Source organism: Protopterus annectens, chromosome 7.part0, assembly GCF_019279795.1.
Source record: "Protopterus annectens isolate FY-2018-M chromosome 7.part0, PAN1.0, whole genome shotgun sequence".
In the NCBI taxonomy this organism is placed as follows: Eukaryota; Metazoa; Chordata; order Ceratodontiformes; family Protopteridae; genus Protopterus; species Protopterus annectens.
In genome coordinates, this window is record NC_056739.1 from 254,123,992 (window position 1) to 254,146,363 (window position 22,372).

The 22,372-nt window shown below is 38.7% G+C and overlaps 1 protein-coding gene across 1 annotated transcript in view; it reads right to left on the reverse strand.

The window, feature by feature from the left end:
- LOC122805945 (extracellular calcium-sensing receptor-like) overlaps nucleotides 1-19,663 on the reverse strand; it is a 134,241-nt gene extending 114,578 nt beyond the window's left edge. Inside the window, exons 1-2 of the mRNA XM_044076190.1 lie at nucleotides 19,446-19,663; nucleotides 17,348-17,636 (exon numbers count right to left, since the gene is read on the reverse strand). Coding sequence (XP_043932125.1) covers nucleotides 17,348-17,636; nucleotides 19,446-19,663 — 507 coding nt within the window. The remainder of the gene's footprint in view (nucleotides 1-17,347; nucleotides 17,637-19,445) is intronic.
- Nucleotides 19,664-22,372: the final 2,709 nt, after the last annotated feature.

Sequence of the window (22,372 nt, forward strand, 5' to 3'; positions counted from 1 at the left end):
TATGTTATATACTCAGCTCATACCTTTCAACTGTCCAGAGTTTTGCAGACTGACCACATGTTAGCCTCATATTGTAGTCAATGTCTCATACAGTTGTGTCTTGTCTGGCAAATCACTAGCAAATCAGTAAAGACTGAAGTTATAACATAATAGCATACATTTGAATGTCAGATATCATATCCTTCAGAGTATTCCTGTGAATGCAAAACCTACTTTGCTAGCAACTATGTGTTACAGCTAGATTTATAAAATGTCACTATTTTCTGCCCTCTGCCTCCTCATTGATGTGTGCCTTTGTCCAGATGTCTGCTGTGGTTAGCTGAGGGCAAATAGGATGCAGGGAGCTCCAATGTGCTTACACCAAGCATGACACACCCCCTTCTCATGTCAGCTCCTTTTTCTGCTTACACCATGGCATTATACCTCTTACATGGTTAGGTACCCACGGATACAATCTCCCATTTTGCTATTCAATAAATTTTGCTCATATGCATACCCCACTGCCTTTGGCTCTGGTGTAGTGGTGTAACTAGGGACTATGCATTAGCTACCACAGTACTGTTATCAGTCTGCCTGCTGCCCTTATAATGGCAAAATTCATCTTTCACATTAAATTATCTTTTTACATTTTTTTTATTTTCTGCACAATTGCATTTGCACGCTGCTGCACTCTGCTTAAACATCAGAAATCGACCAAAAAAAAAGATTTTTATAATTTTAAAACACTTTTCCATGCCAGTGGCCATAGTTTTGGCCATTGGTATGCCTAATACTCATAATACATGCCTTACTTTGAACTGTCATGCCCCATTTTGATTTTTGCAGAAATATATACAGTTAGTAACTGAATACATTTCTGCTGCAGACACGGCTCCAACACAGATACTTGTCTGCATGCTGAATTGCTAATTCACCAGCAAATGACGTGATTAGCATTTTTCTATGGTGTCCATATTAGAATAGTGCTGGGAGGCTCGTGCATGCCCCCAGCCTTGTTTGCTGGATCGCAGAGGCTCCAAACTCTGTGTTCAAGCCATGCCACTATTCTTACACAGAGTTTAGCTCCATGTAAGCTTTATTGAATCCTGGGATAAGTGTTTTGCAGCTATGATGTGTCCTTGCCCAGTTATCAAGTCCATAAAAGCTGGTCTTATTGAGTGGGCGAAGTGTTTCAAATACCTGAGCTTTCTGCTGGATAAGGCTGTGTTATTCAATGTTCAGATCTCCTCTGTGGGAGGACTATTATACCAACTCAAAGGCTCCCTCAGCTTTGACTCTAAAACTACAATTGCCAATTCAGTTCTTCTCCCCTTGGCCCTATACGATAGTTGCATACTACCCAGTATCAGCCAGAGAAACACTGATGTACTCATCAGTATCTATCTATCTATATATATATATATATATATATATATATATATATATATATGTATATATATAGACAGATATGTATATAAATATATCTGTGTGTGTACACATATGCATATGGTTTAATATCATAATCTCGAGTTGAGATGCACGCAGATGGAAAATTCAAAATACAGATGTCCAAATTTTTATCTGGCTGAATACATCAATATTCGAAATTTTATATTAGGGAATGCACTATGCATTCACTAATATAAACTTGAAGAACTGTTCAGAGATCATGGTACAGTGCAGTTTGGGAAATTCATCCCATTCCTTACTGTAGTGCGATCTCAGAGTTGGTATATATAGTTAGCAGGGGGCATGGGGGGTGTAGTGATGTTAGGTATAGGAGTTTACTTTACATGAGCTCCTATACGGACATCATGTGATGTTTTCAGAAACAATGTTGAATCTGCTGAATTCGTTCAGCTGATTTGATATTGTGAATCATACCTCTCAAGTGTACCTCATTATGAGGAACATACCTCACCTGGGGTCTTAAAAAGTTCATGTTCCTCAAAGTTCCACATTGAAAGGCTTTGTCACACATTATAAATGAATCATATTAATTCACTAAAAGATCTTCTTTATAAGTAAAACCAGCTTGTTTTAGCCATTCTATGGCCTTCCTAGTTGAAGTTGTTAGTAAGCCATTAGTATGTGTTCCACATTTTGCCCATTTGTTCCACATTATGAGGGCTAGTGTTCCTCATTTTGGACATGGAAGGTTGAGAGCTATGTTGTGATTTGTTCTTTATTTTGACTTTCAACATTTGTTTTTGATATGTCGAACAGAAATTATTTTGCCATTCGACATATTGATAGTAAACCAAGTAAAAGCCAGCAAAGATACAAAAGCAAACTATAAACTCCAAACAAGTACCCTTGACAGGAAATACAGCAGTCAATTGTTCTTTGTTGCAAAAATCGAAGTTTATTTCACAGAAGCAGCTTCGAAGGTTTAAAATCAAAGCATATAAAGGCACATAAATGCCCTTCACCAACTCAGCATTTTCGTCTAGTTAAAACAGACTTCATCAGATGCAGACTCATACCAAACTACACATATTTATACCAGTTAATATTTAAATTATCCAATCAGCAACCCTGAATAAATAAATGTATTTAAAAAAGCTTAAAACTCATGCCTTGTCATTTTTAAAATAAAACGTTAAAAACACACTTCAAAGACTTGAACATTTTCATTCCAAATATTAATAAAGTTGCGTATCAATGAATAATGAATAAATACAACTAAATATTCAGCATCACACAATACAATTTTAAAAGGCATATGAAATTTAAAAGTTTGCATTTAAAATGTTATGTGAACTTTTTAGTATTTCTTTGTCAAAGGCTCTCTCTAGTGACCTTTAGTGAAAATGCACACAGATAAAAAACTTCCTTTTGCTATTCACAATTTAGCTGATCTCATTTAAGTAGTGGGACAATGGAAATCTTATCATTTAAACAAGGGGGCATCCCAGCATCTAAAGTGATTTGCCATCACAATTCCTTATATTCAATTTTTTCTTCCCACAATCTGCCCCTTGCTTCCTTTTTTATTTGCTCCACCACAAAAAATAAGAAATTCGTTCTATCACATACCTTGGTGTGCTTGTATAAAGCATTTGTTTTTTTTTTTGTTTTGTATATCATATTTATGATAGTTGATCCTTCTCCTTAACTTATGCTCAGTTTTTCCTATGTAGAAGGATCGACATTCCACACAGGTAGCCAGGTACACTATTCCAGATGATTCGCAGTTGAAGTAGTCTTTGCCCTCAATCAGTCTATCCCTACTTTCTATAAATACCTGATCAGTATTTGCTATATTTCCACATTGAGAGCAGCGACCACATTTATAGGTCCCTCTTCTTCTCCTGTTCCCTTCCTTTCTTTTCCAGTCATTTTCTAAAATAGTCTTTAAGTGAAGCGAGTTTTTATATACAATTTTGAGGGGTTCCCTAGACACTCCTTCCAGGTCAGTAAAATTAACGATCTTGTAGTGTTCGAAGTTTTATGCTTTCAACACTATAATAGGTACCCATTCATTTTACACATACTTTAAAAGCAGTATGAAAATAAAATAATTATTTCAAACCTTAGCAGCTTTTTGTAGAGACAGCTTTGTTCCACAGATAAATAGCTGGCGTTAACACTGAACTGACAACTTTCATGCCTTAGGAAGGGTATAGGAGAAGGATATTAGCAAGAAAATTAATGTTTATGGACCGGTGGGAGGTTGGCATAATGGTTAAGGTGTTTACCTTATAGACACAATGTGCAGGGTTTGATTCTCACATGGAGTAATTGGCTAGGATTAAAACAGTCCACAAGGGCAGTTAGCCTAATACTAATCTTTGAACCTATGAACAGTGAAACAAAAAATGAACTGAAGCAAAGTGACATTTGTGCAGTCATATCATATGAAAAGTCTGTAAGTAGTATAGTGCTGTAGGACACTTTGTTAAAAAGTGCTGCTTGGCATGTTTGTGTCACTTGATATATAAGCAGGACAGCATGAACAACCTACAGGCTGATATGACACAGATGCTGATTCTGTGCTAAATGTTGATGGTGATGATGTCCAAAGAGTGTATTGATGACATGAATGGGCAGTTGTTACCTGAGCTTTATTACTGTAAGCTTTGTTATTATATGTATATGTGTGTGTGTGTGTGTGTGTGTGTGTGTGTGTGTGTGTGTGTGTGTGTGTGTGTCAGTGAGAAAGCATCCATGGAAATAGTAGTTTGTGTGGGCAGGGTGCAAAAGAGGTAAAAGACTACAATTGTTCTTAAGTTCAGCCATGTTGTGTTAAATGAAAGAATAGTAATGACAGCTAAAAGAATGCTAGGAGATGAAGTTCAAGGTATAGATTCCACAAATGCTGATAGTCAGCTTTTCTTTCTTTGGGTTATGTTGTATACCATATTAATAATGATACATGTTGTGGTCTGACGAAGTCACGGACAATAAACAGATTGGGGTTCTGTAGTCAGAAAAGTAAAAGTGCCATTATTGACTGATATAGCAGGAACTGAGAACTGTGGTATGTCGACAGACACAGCAGTATGATATACACACAGCTGTATCAGAAATGACAAAAGGAATGTAATGTGCATGCATGAACCTATTCCTGAAGAAGGGGATGGAATGGAGCTGTGGGTGGGTAATGACTGGAAGTAAGCACGGATGGCAGAGGAATAGCTTAAGACAAACCTGTAGAAATAATACTTCAGGGATATGGAGATGAGGCAGAGACAGCGGCATCACCTAAGGTATGTGTATAATACTAGTCAGCAGATGTGATTGAGAGATGCCTTGATAGAACTGGAAGGACATAGAACAAAAGTATTAGACTTGCAGATGCTTGGCAGGCAGCAAACTCTTCTGAGACCCCAGTAGATCACACATCTTATTCTGTAGCCATGCTAAAGTGTGTGTTCGATTCATATATAATTTATAATAGTTGAAGAGCACTTGCAAACCATATAGATGGTATATACAAACTACTGCAGTCAATGTTTTTGAAGTTGCCCTTTCATTTTCTGCCCAAAGTCAATAAAACATGACCAGGCAACTCACTTATATGATGACTTAATTGTGTCAAACACTGCTCATTCTGGGTGCTGATTCAGCAAAGGAATCAAGTGTCTGATGATTCTCAAAACCGCAGTGGTCTGGGTGCTGTTTGTTTTATTTCAGGGATACACGCAGTGACAGCACACCTCAGAGAGACAGGAGAGTACATTAAAATATTCACTGTGCATGACATGCACGTTTCTTCTTTGATCATGTCCTAAAACAACCACTACCATCCAAAGTATTACAAATGCAGTGCTAGCTAGCATTCATCACAGAAAAATTTTTCTTTGGTTGTTTAATAAGCTTCTCATATGGCTGCAATGCTAATAAATTTCAGAACAGTGCCAGATTGCTACTTGAAATATTTAACAGACAAAGGGTTTCCATCACTAAGCTGTCTTGCAACATAATGAAGCATGAGAGAGACAATTTATTTTTATTCATTTATTGCATTTGTTTACCGGGAAAGTCCACTGGGCCTGAGATGAGCCCATTTTTAGTGGAGGCCCGGGGAGAAAAGCTCCACATTTAATTACATACAGAGAATTTTTACACAATTCAGAGTATATAAGACAGTAGTAGCACATTAAATAAACTAATGATAACATAGAATAAGTTTGATAATAACACTGTACAAATTTGATAACAGCAGTGAAGAATTGTTTACTATCATAATTATTGACCATTCCAGACTTCTGCTTTTAGATTGTTGCTTGTGACTTATGTACAGCACTACATTACAACAAAAGTGTTCACTCTGAGTTGCAGCACTTATACCTCTAAATATAAACAGCAGCCGTTTTCTATCTTGTCAAGTCCTCTGATGCTAGTCTCTGAGGCCTGTACACCAATGTCATAGATGTATAACATTCAGTAACTGTTATCAGCTTATTTAATAGTTTGTAGCCATACTGCTGTCAATACCAACATTTACATGGACTGAAAGCATATGGATGCTTCCTCCCCAGAGAAAATGAAGTGACAGTGTTAGTATGAGTGCAAAGAGAGACAAAGAGGATAATTAGACTTCGGTACAAGGGTAAAGAAGCTGGGAATCTAAATGACAAATGGAAGAAGAGATCCATACACTATATAGAATGGACTGTAAAATATCAACATTTTAGAAGAAAGACAAGTGGAAAGAGAGTCAAAGTCTGTTAGTAAAAAAGGAACTTTCTTACTGACTAAAAAAGAACAACCTTTGTTCTGAAGTGCATTTAGCCTTTTCTGTGCATTTCTCACTGTAGTAACTGCACACACAAAATGCCATGTCTATTTAATCTCATTCGCTGTGCTTTATAGGTTCATAGGTTCATAGGTAGATACTAGGCTATCTGCCCGAAGGCATTTATAAGCCTAGCCAGAATGTGTTGGCTTTCGCCGCCCCTTAGATTAGTTCCCTGTGCCTCTGTCCAGCAGAGCCACTGAAGTGATCCCCGAGGTAAACTTTCTGTTTCCCATCCACTCATCAAGGTTTCTTTTGAAGAGTGTTAGCGAGGAGCTCTGCCTAATGTAGATTGGGATGTTGTTCCAAAGCATGGGAAGTCTCTGGGACAGGAATCTATCCCTCCAGCACGTCCTATTTATTGTTGTGGTGAGGTTTAGATCCTTAGAGCTTGTGGCTCACGGGGATAAGGTTTTCTTTAGGTGGAGCATGTCCATCAATTCTGGGTTGGACATGGCCTTGTATGTCAGGCAGAGATCACCTCTGAGTAGGCGGTATGCAACAGAGTACAGCTGTAATTTCTTCAGTCGAGCTGCATACGGCATCTGTTTGAGGCCAGTGATCCTCTTGGTGAGGTACTTCTGTGGTCTTTCCAGCTGTTGCAGGTGTCTTTTAAGGTACATCCCAAATGGGGAGTTGTATTCTATGATGGGTCTGATGAGTGATGAGTAGAGGGGTACAATGACCTCTTTTGATCTGGATGCAAACCCTTTTGTGATTAGGTGGGCCACGTAGAAGGATTTTCTAACCACTTTGGCAATGTTCATTATCAAAGTTGAGATTACTATCTACTTGGGTCCCCAGATCCCTTATTACATCTTCCATATTTAGGGGACTACCACCTATGTGGTAGTTTGTGGGTACTTTGTTTTTTCTAAAGGGGATGACTATGCAATTTTTGGCATTTAGCTTGAGGCCATGATTTTGACACCAGGTATCCGTCTCAGTGAGACCCTTTTGGAGGATGTCTGTGTCAGCCGGTGTGTCAATTATAGCCCCTAGTTTGCAGTCGTCTGTGAACTTGGTCAGCCATAGTCCTCCTGTGCTTGCTTGTACCTCTGAGAAGTATATGCCGAACAGGAGGGGTCCTAGGACTGAGCCCTGGGGAACTCCATTTGTAACTGATTTAGAGTTGGACCTAGCTCCCGCAACTCTCACAATGTGGGTTCTGTCCGTAAGCCAGTTGGCAATCCATCTTGTGATGTAGGGGTTTATGTTCAGGCTGGTGAACTTGTCTATAATACCAGAATAGGGAATGGTGTTGAAGGCCTTTGTGAGGTCTAGGTAGGCTGTGTGTACCACCTTTCCCTTATCTATAGCCTTGATAACTGTCTGAAAGAAGTCCACCAGGTTCAGGAGGCATGACCTGCCCTTAACAAAGCCGGACTGGGTAGGGTCCAGTGTTTGGTGGTTCCCAGTGTTTGGTGGTTCCCAATGTCTCTGTTAATGAGTTCCATGATGATGCGCTCCATAGCCTTGCAGACCAAGCTAGTCAGGCTTACAGGGCGATAGTTCCCAGGGTCTGTTGTGGCTCCAGCTTTGTGGAGCGGAATAACCACTGCTGTGCACCACTCTATGGGTACGTAGCCCGTGGAGAGGCTGAGTTTGAGCAGTGTGTTTAGGTGAGGGGTTAGTTTGCCTTTGAGTTAATGTAGGACGCAGCCTGGGACACCGTCCGGTCCCATTGATGCTGTGTTTTTGGCTTTGGAGAAGGCTGTTTTAACCTGAGTGTCTGTGATTTCAGGGACTCTACATTCTTCTGGTATGGTTATGGGCCCTCTTGGGGGTGAGAGGGGGGTGAAGTTTGTACTGAACCTGTCTGCCAGGATGTTGGCGATATCGGTTGGTTCAGTGTATTTTTTGCCATTCTACACTAACTCCGAGCAGATCTGAGCATTGCCACTTAGATTCTTGACATAGCTAAAGAATGCCTTGTGGTTATCTTTGGAGTCCTTGGCAATTTTTCTTTCAAAGCTCGCCTTGGATGATTTTATGAGGGATTGTAGTTTCGTGCTGATACTGATCAGGGGGATGTCTTCCCTTCTTGGGATTTTACTCTGTTCTGTACTAGTTTCCTCCTTCTATTGTATAGCTTGTTTATGGCAGGAGTCCACCAGACTGGTTTCCTTTTCTTGGAGGAGTGAGTCTTGGTTTTACTTGGGATGGCACGATCCATGCATTCTTGTAGGTGCCTGTAGAATGCATTAGTAAAGATTTTTGCAGCTTGGACAGTGTTATCCTTCAGCATGGGGGCTTTGAAACTTTCCACCTCTGTCTTAAGTAACGTGAAGTTTGCTTTTGAAAAGTTTTTCACTGTGGTTTTCTTATCCAGGGGTGGGGGTGGAATGTGGATATCCAAAGTGATCTAACCAGCGAGGGGTTGACCTCCGGTGTGGAGCACTGGTCGCCCATGTTGGTGATGACCAGGTCCAATTTGTTGTCACCTCTGGTTGGAGTGTTGACCAGTTGAACCAGGGTGTTTGAGTTTATAAATTCTAAGAAATGTCGGGCAAGGGAGTTAGTACTTGAGTAGCTCTCCCAGTTAATGTTTGGATAATTGAAATCACCCAATATTAGGGTGTTTGGTAGGACTTTTATGTTTCCCAGTGTTTCCTGGAATGTGGAATGCGGGTCCTGGGACATAATGGGTGATCTGTAGCAAGCTACAATTTGAATTGCAGTTTTGCCCATTGTTAGTTGCACGTGGATGATCTCTGAAGCATCGTGCTGTGCCACTAACCTGGAGGTGTGGGTATGCTTGATGAATATGGATACACCCCCACATTTTGTATTTTGGTTTGGGTTCTATGGCCGAAATGTATGGTATGAGTTTTAGCCTGGTAGTGCTGGGGTGCTCTCTGAAGCCTTAAACCAGGTTTCTGTTACTGCACATATATCGATTTTCTCCATACTGAGGAGTGCCTTGAGTGCATGCATTTTAAGGTTCAAACTTCTGGCATTGAGTAGCAATACCCTCAGTTTTTTGTTACTTGTGCTATTTATGGTGGTAGGTTTGTCTTTTGAGCCTTGCCTAAAAAAGGCACTATGGGGGTGGCAAGAGTCTTGGCCAGCATTCGAATGCCTAAGGGTGACAGGTGCAAGCTGTCTCTAGTGAAGCAGCGTGGCTTGTCGAGCATGTCATCCCAGGTGGACAGACACTGGATTCCCTTTGAATGATACCGGAAACTTAGCCAATTGTTGAAATTGAGAATTTTTTCTTTATAAATTGGTATCATTCTTGTTGAGGGCAGGATGTTACTCAGGGTCAGGGTCATACCGGCCTGGGCTACATGATCAGAGAGCTCTTCCATGTCTCTTTTCATGTAGTCCAGAGAGGTACGACTCAGGTCATTCACACCAACATGGACAATGACAGAGTCATACTTGTACTTTTTTCTGTAGTGACCTGAGTGCTTGTGTTATGTGGCGGATCCTGGCACCCGACAGGCAGCTAACAGTAACCTTCTCCTTATTCAGCCTAGTGAGTGGGACGTCAGTGTGCCTGACTGTAGAGTCACCTATTACTAGTATGTTGGGTATGTTATTTTGCCTTAAGGGCTGTGATTGCATGGCACACTGGTTTTGTGAAGTATGTGTTTCTTGGTTTGTGTTGGGGGGTGGAGGTTGCTTGGATGTTTGCTTTGGAGGTCTCTGTTGGTTTTGCAGATTTTTATTTAGTGCCTCAGAATATGTTTTCATGTATTTATGTATGATTTTTTCCAGTGCTGCTTTAATGGGTTTATGTGAGACTGGTGGTATGATGCAAGTATTTCCCTTCTCCTCTTGACTGTTTGATCCAGTCTTGGGTTGAGAGAGCTTAGTCTCCAGTTTGGCTGTATAATTGCATCTCTCCTATGTATTAGTGTTTGGTGGTAGGAGGAGGGGGTTGCCTCTGTACATAAGGCAGTTGTAACATTGCCTCAAAATGCCCAGATTCACCAGTTGGACTGGAGAGTATACCTGAAACTGCCCTTTGGACATGCCTGGATAGGTACAGTGAACTGTTTTACTGGATGGCTGGTAAGGTCGAATAGAGATCCTTGTCCTTCTGTACAGTACAGGAGGGTCTAGTGCTACAGTTTATAAGTGCTTGCTATAAGTTCTGAGTAAGTGCCAGGCTGAGAAATGAGTGGCTTGAGTGCTTAAGTTGAAAGTTTGTCTAGTTCCATGGGAAAAATTGAAGAGGAGACTTTGTGGAGCCGGGAATATTTTTACCATAGCTAACTGGCACTGCCCAGCGTGCAAAACTGGGCAAATACGGTATTTATAGCAGAGAAATGAAAGAGATAGAAATTAGCCCAAAATGGCCAATAAACTACTAATTTCTGGGCTGAAACCACTCCTCCAGGGACAGACAGGCTACTCAAAGCTCCCCTCTCTCACAGGTGAACAGAGAACTTCCTTCTATCCAAGTAAGGTATGGGCAAACACAGAGATTTGTAACACAGCCCTGAATTCAGCACTATCCTGAAAACTGGACTATACTAGCTTAGAAAGGCAACTGCTTGTGTAATATTCTTGCTAAAAACACTGTAAGAATATTCTAACCGCCATCAACACATTTACCTTGCAATGCGCTACGGTCCTTGTCCTTATTTAAAACAGTTTCTTAAATCTATGTCCCATTCAGCTTTCTGCACTAGCTATCCTAAAATTAATTTGTTACAGCTATTTAACTGGTACAGTAACCAGAGTAAGTCTCGTACCTTTTGCTACCACCCATTTATCCTAAGCTATGTTAAATCCATTAAGTAAAAACATAAAAATGTCAAGTTTTTGATGTCAGAATCCTTTCCTAACCATTTAACAATTAGAAATGAAATGCCATGAAAATATGACACACTTTGAGAAGCTTATTTATGACAGTGCTGCTTTTTTCTGGTCAAAAGAACTTTCACTATACAATCTCCTCCATTACTGAGTTTAGTCTAGTGGGAGTCTTTGTTCTCAAGATAAACCAACAATAAAATAAATTAAATTAAACTAAGCTGAGTAAGTAAATTCATACATAAAATATATAAACATCATCTTCAAGCAGCCACTGACTCATGACGACCTCCAGCATCTTTTTCCAACTTATGCTTCACATACATGAATGCCCAAACAATGGTACGGTACTTCACATTATAACTACATTAAAAGCCACAACCAGCCTTATCCCAATATTGACGACTAATAGGAGACCCCCACCAATCCTGTTGTGGCTGCCACTGTACAATATCACCACCACAACAGACATCCATAACAAGTCAAAAGATAACGTAGTCCAACTGTAGCCTAAGAAAATAAATGCACTGTTTATATCTTAAATCTTATTATGGAAGAATCTGTTCTCGGATGGGAAAAGAAACCTTCCCATTATAGAAGACAATTACCAAAAAATCAGACCCAACCATAACATATTCACGTCACACAGAAAAGTCATAACCAATAACATTTTAAACTAATGAAAACATCAAATAATACATAACTTAAAAAGCACCAACAGTCCTGCCCCCTAAATAACATTTCCAAAATGTTAATAATACAAAATATCTATAGAAAGAAAAACAGGATCATTGGACTTCACTACAAGGGTAAATAAACTGGGAATGGAAATGTCTGATGGAAGAAAAGGCCTATATAATATTCTCTCAGTCAGGTTTCATACCTTCAGCATTTGAATATGACCTATGTATTTCAAACTTGTCATTCTGATTTATTTCCATTTTATTTCCACTCTTAATTTACTTGAAATTAATAATTGCATTACACTGTTCAGCAGCTTTATTTTTCTTTTGACGTGCTTTTCTCAAGTCCAAGACTGCATTAATAAATCATTAATTATGTTTCAAATACCTTCCAAGTAATTAGTTAGGCAATTGCTCTTTGGAATACAAACAGTGGCTGCTGATTAAATACCAAGAAGAAATCTATAGAATCTGCATTTTCTATTGACAAATTAAATATATACAATCTGAACCATAACTAATTTGTTTTATTTGCCTAAAACCCTCAATATGATTCAGTACCAGTGGAAGTTTAACATTTTCTTTTCTTAAAGACACTTTTTTTGGCTATAATCAGACTTTAATATTCTCTTTAAATCATTCAGATCAATATAAATAGAAGCTTATTCTTGCAAAAGTGACCACGCTATTCATTAGTTCTGCTAGTTAACTCTAATTGCTTCTTAGTGGCACCTAAACTTTATTCTCTTTAGATTCTGTTCAGCTTTTACTTTTGACTACTATTAGACTGGCACTGAATCAGATTACTCCTCATATGTATGATCATGGCATCACAGTCATGCAGGATAGTATTACTTCGGTTCTGCATTGTATCTCAGTCATAAGTGTGACAGTGTTACTGATTTTGACTGTCACCCTTGTTTTTACATAGTCATTTTTTGTTTGACTTACAAACTAAACAACTCAAAATGTTAGGACAATTGCCCTTTAGTTACCAACATCAGGTATTACTGACTTAGAACACACAGCTGCATCTTGCTTGTGCACATCATGACGCTTGCATTTGCGGCAGAGAACAGGCTGTAGTACTTGGTTTAGCCAGTCATACTCCCTTGCACGTAACAGAGTACACATTTTATTCTGAGAATCCCCTGGACTCAGAAGTGTAAGGGCCAAAAGATGTCTTGTCCTACATACCCAAGTGCAAATACAGCAGAGATATACACACTGTGTACATATTGGAGTTTGGGCATATCTACGTTACATTGTACAGCTTTTAGATGATAAGATGTGACTTTCATATATATGTATGTGTGCATATTCTGAGTAATGAATGCACACTGTTAGTACATGTGAGGTTGTACTGAGGGCAGTAGTATGATCCTTAGAATATGAACCTGGCAAGTCTGACTACACAACTGTATGGAAATTCTACTGTGCCAGAACAGGAATGCTAGACACAAATCTGGGCCCTAAAGGCCCACAGTAGTACATTTTTGCTCACATAGGCACTTCTATGTACTTATATGTACATGTCCACTATAACATTTTCACCCAAGGGCTTTAAGTATAGTTCTGCATTACAGAGTGTTTAGAATCTTCATGTACTGTTCATTATTAAAATCATATTTTAACGAGACAATATGTAGCATTTTGGTCATCTCCATCTATGCCATAAAAACGTTTTACTCTGAAGTTTATTTAGTACCTGAGAAACAGGAATTAGTTTGCATGTTTTATTCTATATTCCAGCAAAATTAGCTTATTAATCTGTCATTCCTTCTTATTGATTTGACCAATTATGTCAGAAACTGCTCAAGTTTTAAGCCTTTATTGGCTTATACATCTACAAGGAAAGAGAGTCATCATGATGAACTATGGGGTGTGCTGGGAAAGGAGTTCTGATGTTCACACAGATAACTTGTCATGGTATACGTTATACGTTTTCAGACTCATGGAAGTCAGCATATGGGTTTTGGGCAAAGATACATACATTCACATGCCATGGGTCCCACACATATCTATATGAATACCGTATACATGGTTGTACATTTGCCCAGAGCTTGTGTCCTGTGAAAAAATAAAAATTCATTTCTGTTTCTCTCGCTGCAATTACTTAATGGCAGCCTACAAATTTAAAAATGTCTTTGTATGTTAGCAAAGCAACCTGATAACTTTATGATAGGCTTCAAAATAAGACTGAAATTTACATGCTGTTCTTAATCAATTGAAGCTGCTTACAGGCAGCTTATAACCTGATCAATTTATAAACCACACTTCAAAAAACAATAGTTTCAGAGAAATATAACTAGCCATCTATAAGCAGTCAGAATTAGTTCATTATAGCCCTGCATTATTACAGTTCAGTGTTTCTCAATGGGGAGTCAGGCAGGCCATTCACTCCACCTTTCCTGTAGTACTGTGTGTACCACAGTGACACACTGGATCCCTGTATGACTCATATCCATTAGTTTGTTAATCTAAAAAACAAAAAACAAAAAATAAAAAATAAGGAAAATTACTGTATTAAATGAAGCACTCATTACATCTGAGAAAGATAAGCAAATAAAAGGGCAGTCTGAGAAAATGATACAGTATAATTAGCATGACTAAATGTGTCACTTGTTTAAAGTCTAATATTCACAGATAATAAAAGCTATGTTACATTGATCAATAATAAAAGCTACATGACTGCATAAAAAAAGACTTCAGTTAACCATATTCAAGAATCATTGGGAATGAATTCAAAGGATGATAAAGGTGAAATATGTACAACTATTAATAAAGTATAGTACAATGTCATCTACAAATGAGGTGACATTGACATATGATTTACCAAATCTTATACTTTGAATTCCAGGATTACTAAGAATTTTGGTAAATAAAAGTACAAGCGAAAGTATAGAGAAATAAGGTGATAAGGGCAACTTGAGCTTCTACCAGCTTAGATTTTAATAGGAAGAAAATGTTTACAATTCTCAGACTGACATGTAGGGTATACATTGTATGATTTTAATAAGTTTGAAAGCCAAGGTTGGCATAATGGTTAACGTATTTACCTCACAAACAAAAGGTACAGTTTTTTATTTATTTTTTTGACCTCTGGTATATTGACCGGACTTGTAATAATCTGAGGACCAATAGTTTAGTATTTACCTTTGAATCTAAAAACAAATATATTAAGCTGGAAAAGCATATTTTCTACACTGGAAAAAAAGAAATATAATACAAACATGACAACAGGCTTTACTAGTGCTGAGAGAAGACAGCATGATTACTGCATATGCTAATTATGTGATATATGATTAATTCCAGCATTCTGTTATTATTTTGCATTTGTCTGGAATCCATGAATCCTGACTGAAATTTAGAGATAACTTCATAGGTTACAATCCAAAATATTTTAACCGAGATGGAAGCATATATTTTGAGAACAAGGTTACAATAAGAAAAATTATGATATGTTTTGTTAATAAGAAATCTGCACTGCATGTCAATGGGAAAGCTACCTTAGAATGAGTTAAATATCTGTCAGATGTACTGTATAATCTAATATGTTAAACAGCATACTAATGTTGGTCAAGTTAGACACTGATTTATTTTTTAATAAAAATAGTCATCTAATCTATATCAGTCCAGATACTGCATTGTATCAGCTGTTAAATGTTTGGAGCCAGCCTGAATCTGTACATTCTCATTATCTTCAGTAAATCAGCATTTGCTTTTAATACTGAATGCCTTCCAAGGTATTGTTTTTTTTTTCTTTTGCTAATATTAAAACATGAAATTCATCAGCTACACTGACAAGCTCCACATAAACATAGGTGGAAACAGTCATTTTGTGTGTGTGTGTGTGTGTGTGTGTGTGTGTGTGTGTGTGTGTGTGTGTGTGGGTGGGTGGGTTTCTATAAATTCTGTCTATAACATAAGTAGGTAAACAATTAGCCAGGCCAGCAATCTCAGTGAAGATTTCCAAGACTGCATCTTCCAAAATACTGGACTGGTTCTATTCTCATAACCATCAGATGGTTACATTGTCACTCTTGTCTCTCATCTAGTGTTGCTATTGGTTGGTGAAAGATTCTAATTATGTTTGGGCAGCATGGAAGCTTAGCAGTCTTCTAAATTTGAAATTATTCTTTCAAATGGCAAAAAACTGTGTTTCAGGATTATACACAGCATTCCTAATATCTTTATTGCCATTTAGAAAGTCACAAATAGACAAAAATAACTGTGACTTTTTTTAACAGGGTTGCTGTAACTATATATGCATGCTATATTGTTATTGAAAATAGTCCCCCTGACATGAATTACTGTTTTGTGGCATACAGGACTCCAATATCTTTAAGATAAAAAGGCTGTCATTTTATATATATATATGTATATATATATATATATATATATATATATATATATATATATACACACACACACATACATATATATAAAACTTTACTTTCTCCCTTTACATGAACAGAAATGTGGCATTCTTTGTAAAGTTATTCTGAATAAATATAATTTTGTACTGTCCATATCTATATCTATCTATCTGTATATATATATATATATATATATATATATATATATATATATATATATACATATGTATATGTATGAATATATATATGTATATATATACATATATATATATGGATCACCTTTATATCCTCGAAATCGCGTTTGCCCGACACACTAATGACCGACACCAAAAGACCGACAACAAAAACCGCCGACAACGCAAAACACCGAAAACCATTACACCAACACACTACACGTAAACAACACAGTACACTACATAACATATGCACTATCCCTAACCCAAACCCTAACCCTAAGGTCCGACACTACCGCACACTTACCCTACCTGCACCCTAACCCTAACTCACTTACCCACCCCTAAACCCACAGTCCCTCACTATCGCACACACACCCTACCTGCACCCTAACCCTAACTCACTTAACCCACCCCTAACCCACAGTCCCTCACTATCGCACACACACCCTACCTGCACCCTAACCCTAACTCACTTAACCCACCCCTACACCAACAGTCCCTCACTATCGCACACTTACCTGTCCGCTCCCTAACACTAAATCCCTCACTCGATCGCACACTTACCGAGTCCGTCGGGTTCTCACCTTGTCGGTCATCTGCGTTGTCGGTATTTTCGTCCCATCGGATTCCGTGTCGGCCAAACGCGTTGTCGGGCATCTAAAGGTGACCCATATATATATATATATATATATATATATATATATATAGAGAGAGAGAGAGAGAGAGAGAGAGAGAGAGGGACAGAGAGCAATAGATATAGATCCCTATCATTTGAACTGAGTTTTCTGAAACATGAAATTCATATAGTCCAGATCATATGATGTAGTTTTTAAAAAGCTGAAGCTTTTGAACTGAGATTGCAGTACAGCGAAGATCAGGAAGTTTACCCTTTTCTTCACTGTAGTGCAATCTCGGAGTTGGTATATGTTGGGGGTATGGGGGTGCAGGAGGTTTGCCCCCCTGCATAAACATAAAAAAAATAGAGGCTTGTGTGTTTTTTTTTGATGCTCGAGTTTTAAAAACTAGATCATATGGTCTCATCTGTACGAATTTCGAGTTTCTGAAAACTTGATCATCTAACACACACACACACACACACACACACACAATTACTCTCACCTGTGATAATCCATATAGGCCCAATAATCTTGCAACTGGCAAAGTTGTTGAAGAGAAGGATTCTCCAATTATTGCTGACATCTTCCTTTGTTTCCCACAGCTGTAGTTGGGAACTATTTGTACCTCTGACATTAAACGTAAAGCACATTCAACAGCAAGTGCCTTAGAGTAACAGGAGTCCAGAATCCTGAAGCCCAGTGTGACATTTGGCAGTAGGGAATAATCAGCATTAATTTCCATAGTGGCATAAACTATGGTTAGTATTTCCTGATATGGAATTGTGTCTAGCCTAAATTAGTGAAAAACAGTAAAATAAAATTATTAGGAATGTAAATTGCATACACATACTACGATACACATTTTTTCAACTTTTTCAAAGTTTTGAAGTAGCAAAGCACAGATTTCTGACAAGGTGTTAAGTTCATTTAAGTATGAATATCAGGAACTCAGACTAAGATATAAAGGATTTTTTTTTAATTTAGAAACAACAAAGGAGTATTAAGAAGCAATTAGCACACTATGTTATATAAAATATTGATGTGAACAATAGGGAGGGGCTGATTCAAAGATGTCTAGTGTGACCACACTCATATAGAAAACAGCATGGCATAAATCAAATGGAAGGAAATTATCACAATGACACAAAAATGAACAATAACAGGATAATGAGAGCTACAGCATATTTCAATCCTGAAAAAACATGGGAGAGTACTCCAAAAATACATAAAAGTATCACAATATGCTGCAGTCTGCAATTTTTCTGTAGACTAATATTCCTTGTTCAACAGAATTTTTAGTTGTGCAATGATTCTCACAGCGGCATCTACTTTAGCAACACAAAACATGTTAGCAGCTGCTTTGGATGCCGCTGTCTATGGGGGTCCATGTCACCAACCTCCACTTCCCAGATGAGTCCATCATTGTAGACATATTAACACCTCTCTGACCAGGACATAGTTGAAACATATATAGCAGCTGGTGTAAAGGTACTGTTGCAACAAGCGATCAAGGAGGATGCACAAAATGCCTGTTATAATGGACATAAAGGTTTATGTAGCATTAAGCAGTCTTGCAACAGGATTTTCTAGCATCCACCTGGTACAACATTAAGATGTTTGCAGACCTCATCCTTGTATATCTTTCAAAATTGCAGATATGACACTGATGTATGAGGAGGAGCAGATGTGTTTCCCATGGAGAGCAGATGAGAGAACCACCACAATGCAGGCAATCTATTTCATATGTCATTTTTTTGATGTTCCTGGGGGTCAGTGACTGCACCCATATTTGCCATCAGTACTCTACCACAGCATTCAGTATTACATAAAATGTGTCTGTGTACCATCCAAACAGTTCCCATTTACATCATTAGATTACAGTCCAGCACATTCACTGGTTGATACCTTGCGTAACTCCAATATCATGTAATAGTCTTTCCTAACGTCATCAACTGGCCTTCATGTACCTCTCCCCATCTCAATGTGTGAACACCTCTTAGGATGTACATTTCGTGAACTCTGTCTGTATTTCCATTGCCTGTCTACTATATGTTGGATGCATATGCACAGGACATCCTTCACTAAACTGTGAAGATATTGTAGTCCTCTCAGACATGAGGAAGAGGGATCTTCCCTCCACAGTTAGTGTTGCTGATAGTGACATTGTGATCTCTGACTGTGCCACATGCAGAATGCCATCACTGTCAGCTTCTGTGCAGACCTCAGGTATGTGCACAGCCATGCTGCAGGATTGTCCCCTACTGCATCCTGGGAAAGCATATGAGTAACACAACTATGTGAACGCTGGTACATGTGCAGCCACCACCCCAAACAAGAATCAGACAGACAGCTGTATGCTACAAATGTGAGCAGTATAAGAGCATTACATGTCTGTTGGTTCAGGATACAGCCACAATGAACTGAAGTCAATGGATGACAAGAATGTAGTATAGAATGTGTGAGTTACAATGACATCATATAACCCCCCCCCCCCCGACAGTCATTGTCTGTGTAACAGGTGCAGTCCTAATGTTCCTGGGAGACAATGAAGTACATGGCAAGTTTGCACACATTACATGGATTAGCTATCAATGTGCTACAGGCTTGGCTTTATCCAGTCCTCACATTGAGCATTACTGACATTCATTCTTGACCAGTCTAGCTCCCACATCTGGACCACCTCTTGGAATGTTTGCCCTGTTGTGTCATGTGTCAGTGGTACTAGGAACTGCTCTATTTCTGTAAGGAGATGATGTGCTGTGGGAGAAGCCTTGATATTAGTGATTTCCTGGGCTCGCTTCCTTGCATGAAGGATCATGTCAATCCCCTCTGATGCATCTGCAGTACCGTGTGGTTGTGAATACTTACAACATACATCTGCTGCACCATTTTCTGACACTCCCAGTCCCTGAATGCCTTATCTACCTTACCTGTGCTCAGAATACTGCTGTACATCAATAGGACCACATTCAAAACAATTGTCTCTTAAGTTGTAAACTTTTCATTGTGCTGTTGTTTCAGCATCACAACAGCTCCATGTACATGTGTGGGATCACATAAAGATGAATGTGTATATAGAGAACTGTCCACGTTGGACAGCAATGACTGACTCCATGACCCAGACACCCCTGTGGTAGGTACACTTTGCGCAATGCACTGACATAAATGTTGCAGCACTATGCTAGACTGTGTTATGGTCAACACACACATGCACTCACACAGAGTCCATTGCTATAGTGCATACAGCAAAGTCTTTGACCAGGGAACCAATGGCTAACCTGCCTGCTCTTGTGACCTTATTGTTTCAATGTGACCCCTCCTCCCACAGGTATTGCACTATTTCATGGCAGGTCTCTATGTCAAGACTGTGTGCACCACCCAGCCAATGTAGTATGGCATATCCTAGCCTACAGCATTACAGTGTTAGTACACAGTCATCAGTATGGTGTGATAGCTGTACACCATTGTTCCAGCAATATGATGTACATGAATAGTTGTCCTGTTTGCTACAGACTTCTACAAAATGTCAATCTGCTATCTGAGACCTTAATACCAAATACATCATGAGCAGTTCATAATGTATGTACACACACACTATGAAAGTTATAGTTTTAGTATGACTGATATCTTAATACACAATGCATCATGCATAGTTCATAACGTGTATACACAGACTGTGAACATTATTGTTTTTAATATGACTGAGACCTTAATACATAACACTTCATGCACAAGTGAGGCCAATAAGGCTGCAGTTATCTTCATCTTATGATTCAATGTTAGCTTCACATGTTAACCACTCAGCCTTGTTTACCTACTGTATTTTACAGCAGTTGCACTGAAATTTTGAGCAATTGCAGCGGGTGAAGTAAAAAAGGAAGAAAAAATTGCACTAAGATTCAAAACAGCAATATTTCATTGAATCCAAAGCTTTAAAATATTTTTTTGCAGGGGGGCTGTGCCCTTTCCACCTACTTGTTCAATACTATGTACCCTGTTTGTCTCAACCTATATGGGATGTCATAAAAATCTGCTGTCTTAAATCATTTGTGCTGTTTTCTTCCATTAGACCCTGTATGTAAGGCTAAGAAATGTGAAGTCAATGAAGTAAGAAACGTGTCTCAAAAATACTTTGTTATGGCATCATACTGAATTATGAACTTAGGAGCAGAGGAGATGCATGTAGAGGTATTAAATGAAGCTTAGTAAGTTAAAAATACATTCAGCATAGTAAACAATACTGAGCATGCATGTGTGTCTGTTTGTAAAAGAGCATGCATATATTTGGTTTTAAGCTACATCGCATATATTTATTTTACTTAAGTGTAACAAGGCTCAAAGGAATGATCTGGTATCTTCTTGACAGAGAAAACAGTGATTCTATAAGGAGCTAAACAAAAAAAGGACCCAGATTTACTTACTTGGCATCATGCAAGATCCCCCTCCTCTCCATTCTACACTGATCTGTAGACACTGGTGACTGAATTTAAAGCTAAATATTTCAGTCAGCGTTGATTTTTAAATGGATCTTCATGACTGAGGCTGACTCATAATGACTAAGAGTGATACATGACAAAATGCAATATAAAAGCAAACTGTGATATTAATAAAGCATGTTTCTGTAGGAGCTGTACCCCATATTTGCCCCCTGTGTGAGGTGATGTATCCTCCTGAACCTCTGTAAAATAAACATACTAACTTCAAAGCTATACTCCTTGGATATCAAGGGAGTGGAACACAAAGCTTTCCCAGTCTACTTTAAGTCCTCTCCTATCCCACACTGCATCATGGTATCCTCTTGAGATTTGAAGTAAGCTACAGAAGGCAAAGAAATGCTTTTTTCATAGCTTTAAATCTACTGATGCCAAAGGCATGAGGAAAAGGAGAGTGGACATTTTATTGAGGTGTACCAAGGAGAGTGGACATTTTATTGAGGCGGACCAAGGAGAGTGGGCATTTTATTGAGGAGGGACCTGCTCTTCCAAATGTATTGCCATAATGGCTACTTAACTTTTACAACTGGTAACAGGAATCTATCCTCAGTAAAAGCAGGAAAAGTCCTAAATTAATTATCCTGGTTGGTACGGTATAACTGCAAATAAGAATGTACTTTACACAAGTATTAGCTCAAGAGTGTATGTGACAGAAGATAAAATTGATACTGTGAGGTCTATGGTGTAAGGTGAGCTCTGCAATAGATCAATACAAATAATCATGGTCTCATTTAACTGATACATGACTATCCATCCATCCTCAACCCCTTTTTCCCATTTTGCACATGGGGTCGGGGTGTCACTACAGCAGTGACAATCATCTTGAGTCAAGGTTTACACTGCCAGGTGGCTAGCCCTGCCATGGTACTTCATCCGTGCCACTCACTTGCAGACACACTCTCACCTACAGCCAATTTAGTGTCCAGTCCACCTACTGCACGTCTTTGGAATGGGGGAAGAAACCGGAGCACCCAGAGGACACCCATGTGACCACAGGGAGGACATGCAGTCTTCACACAGAAGGCACCCCAGCT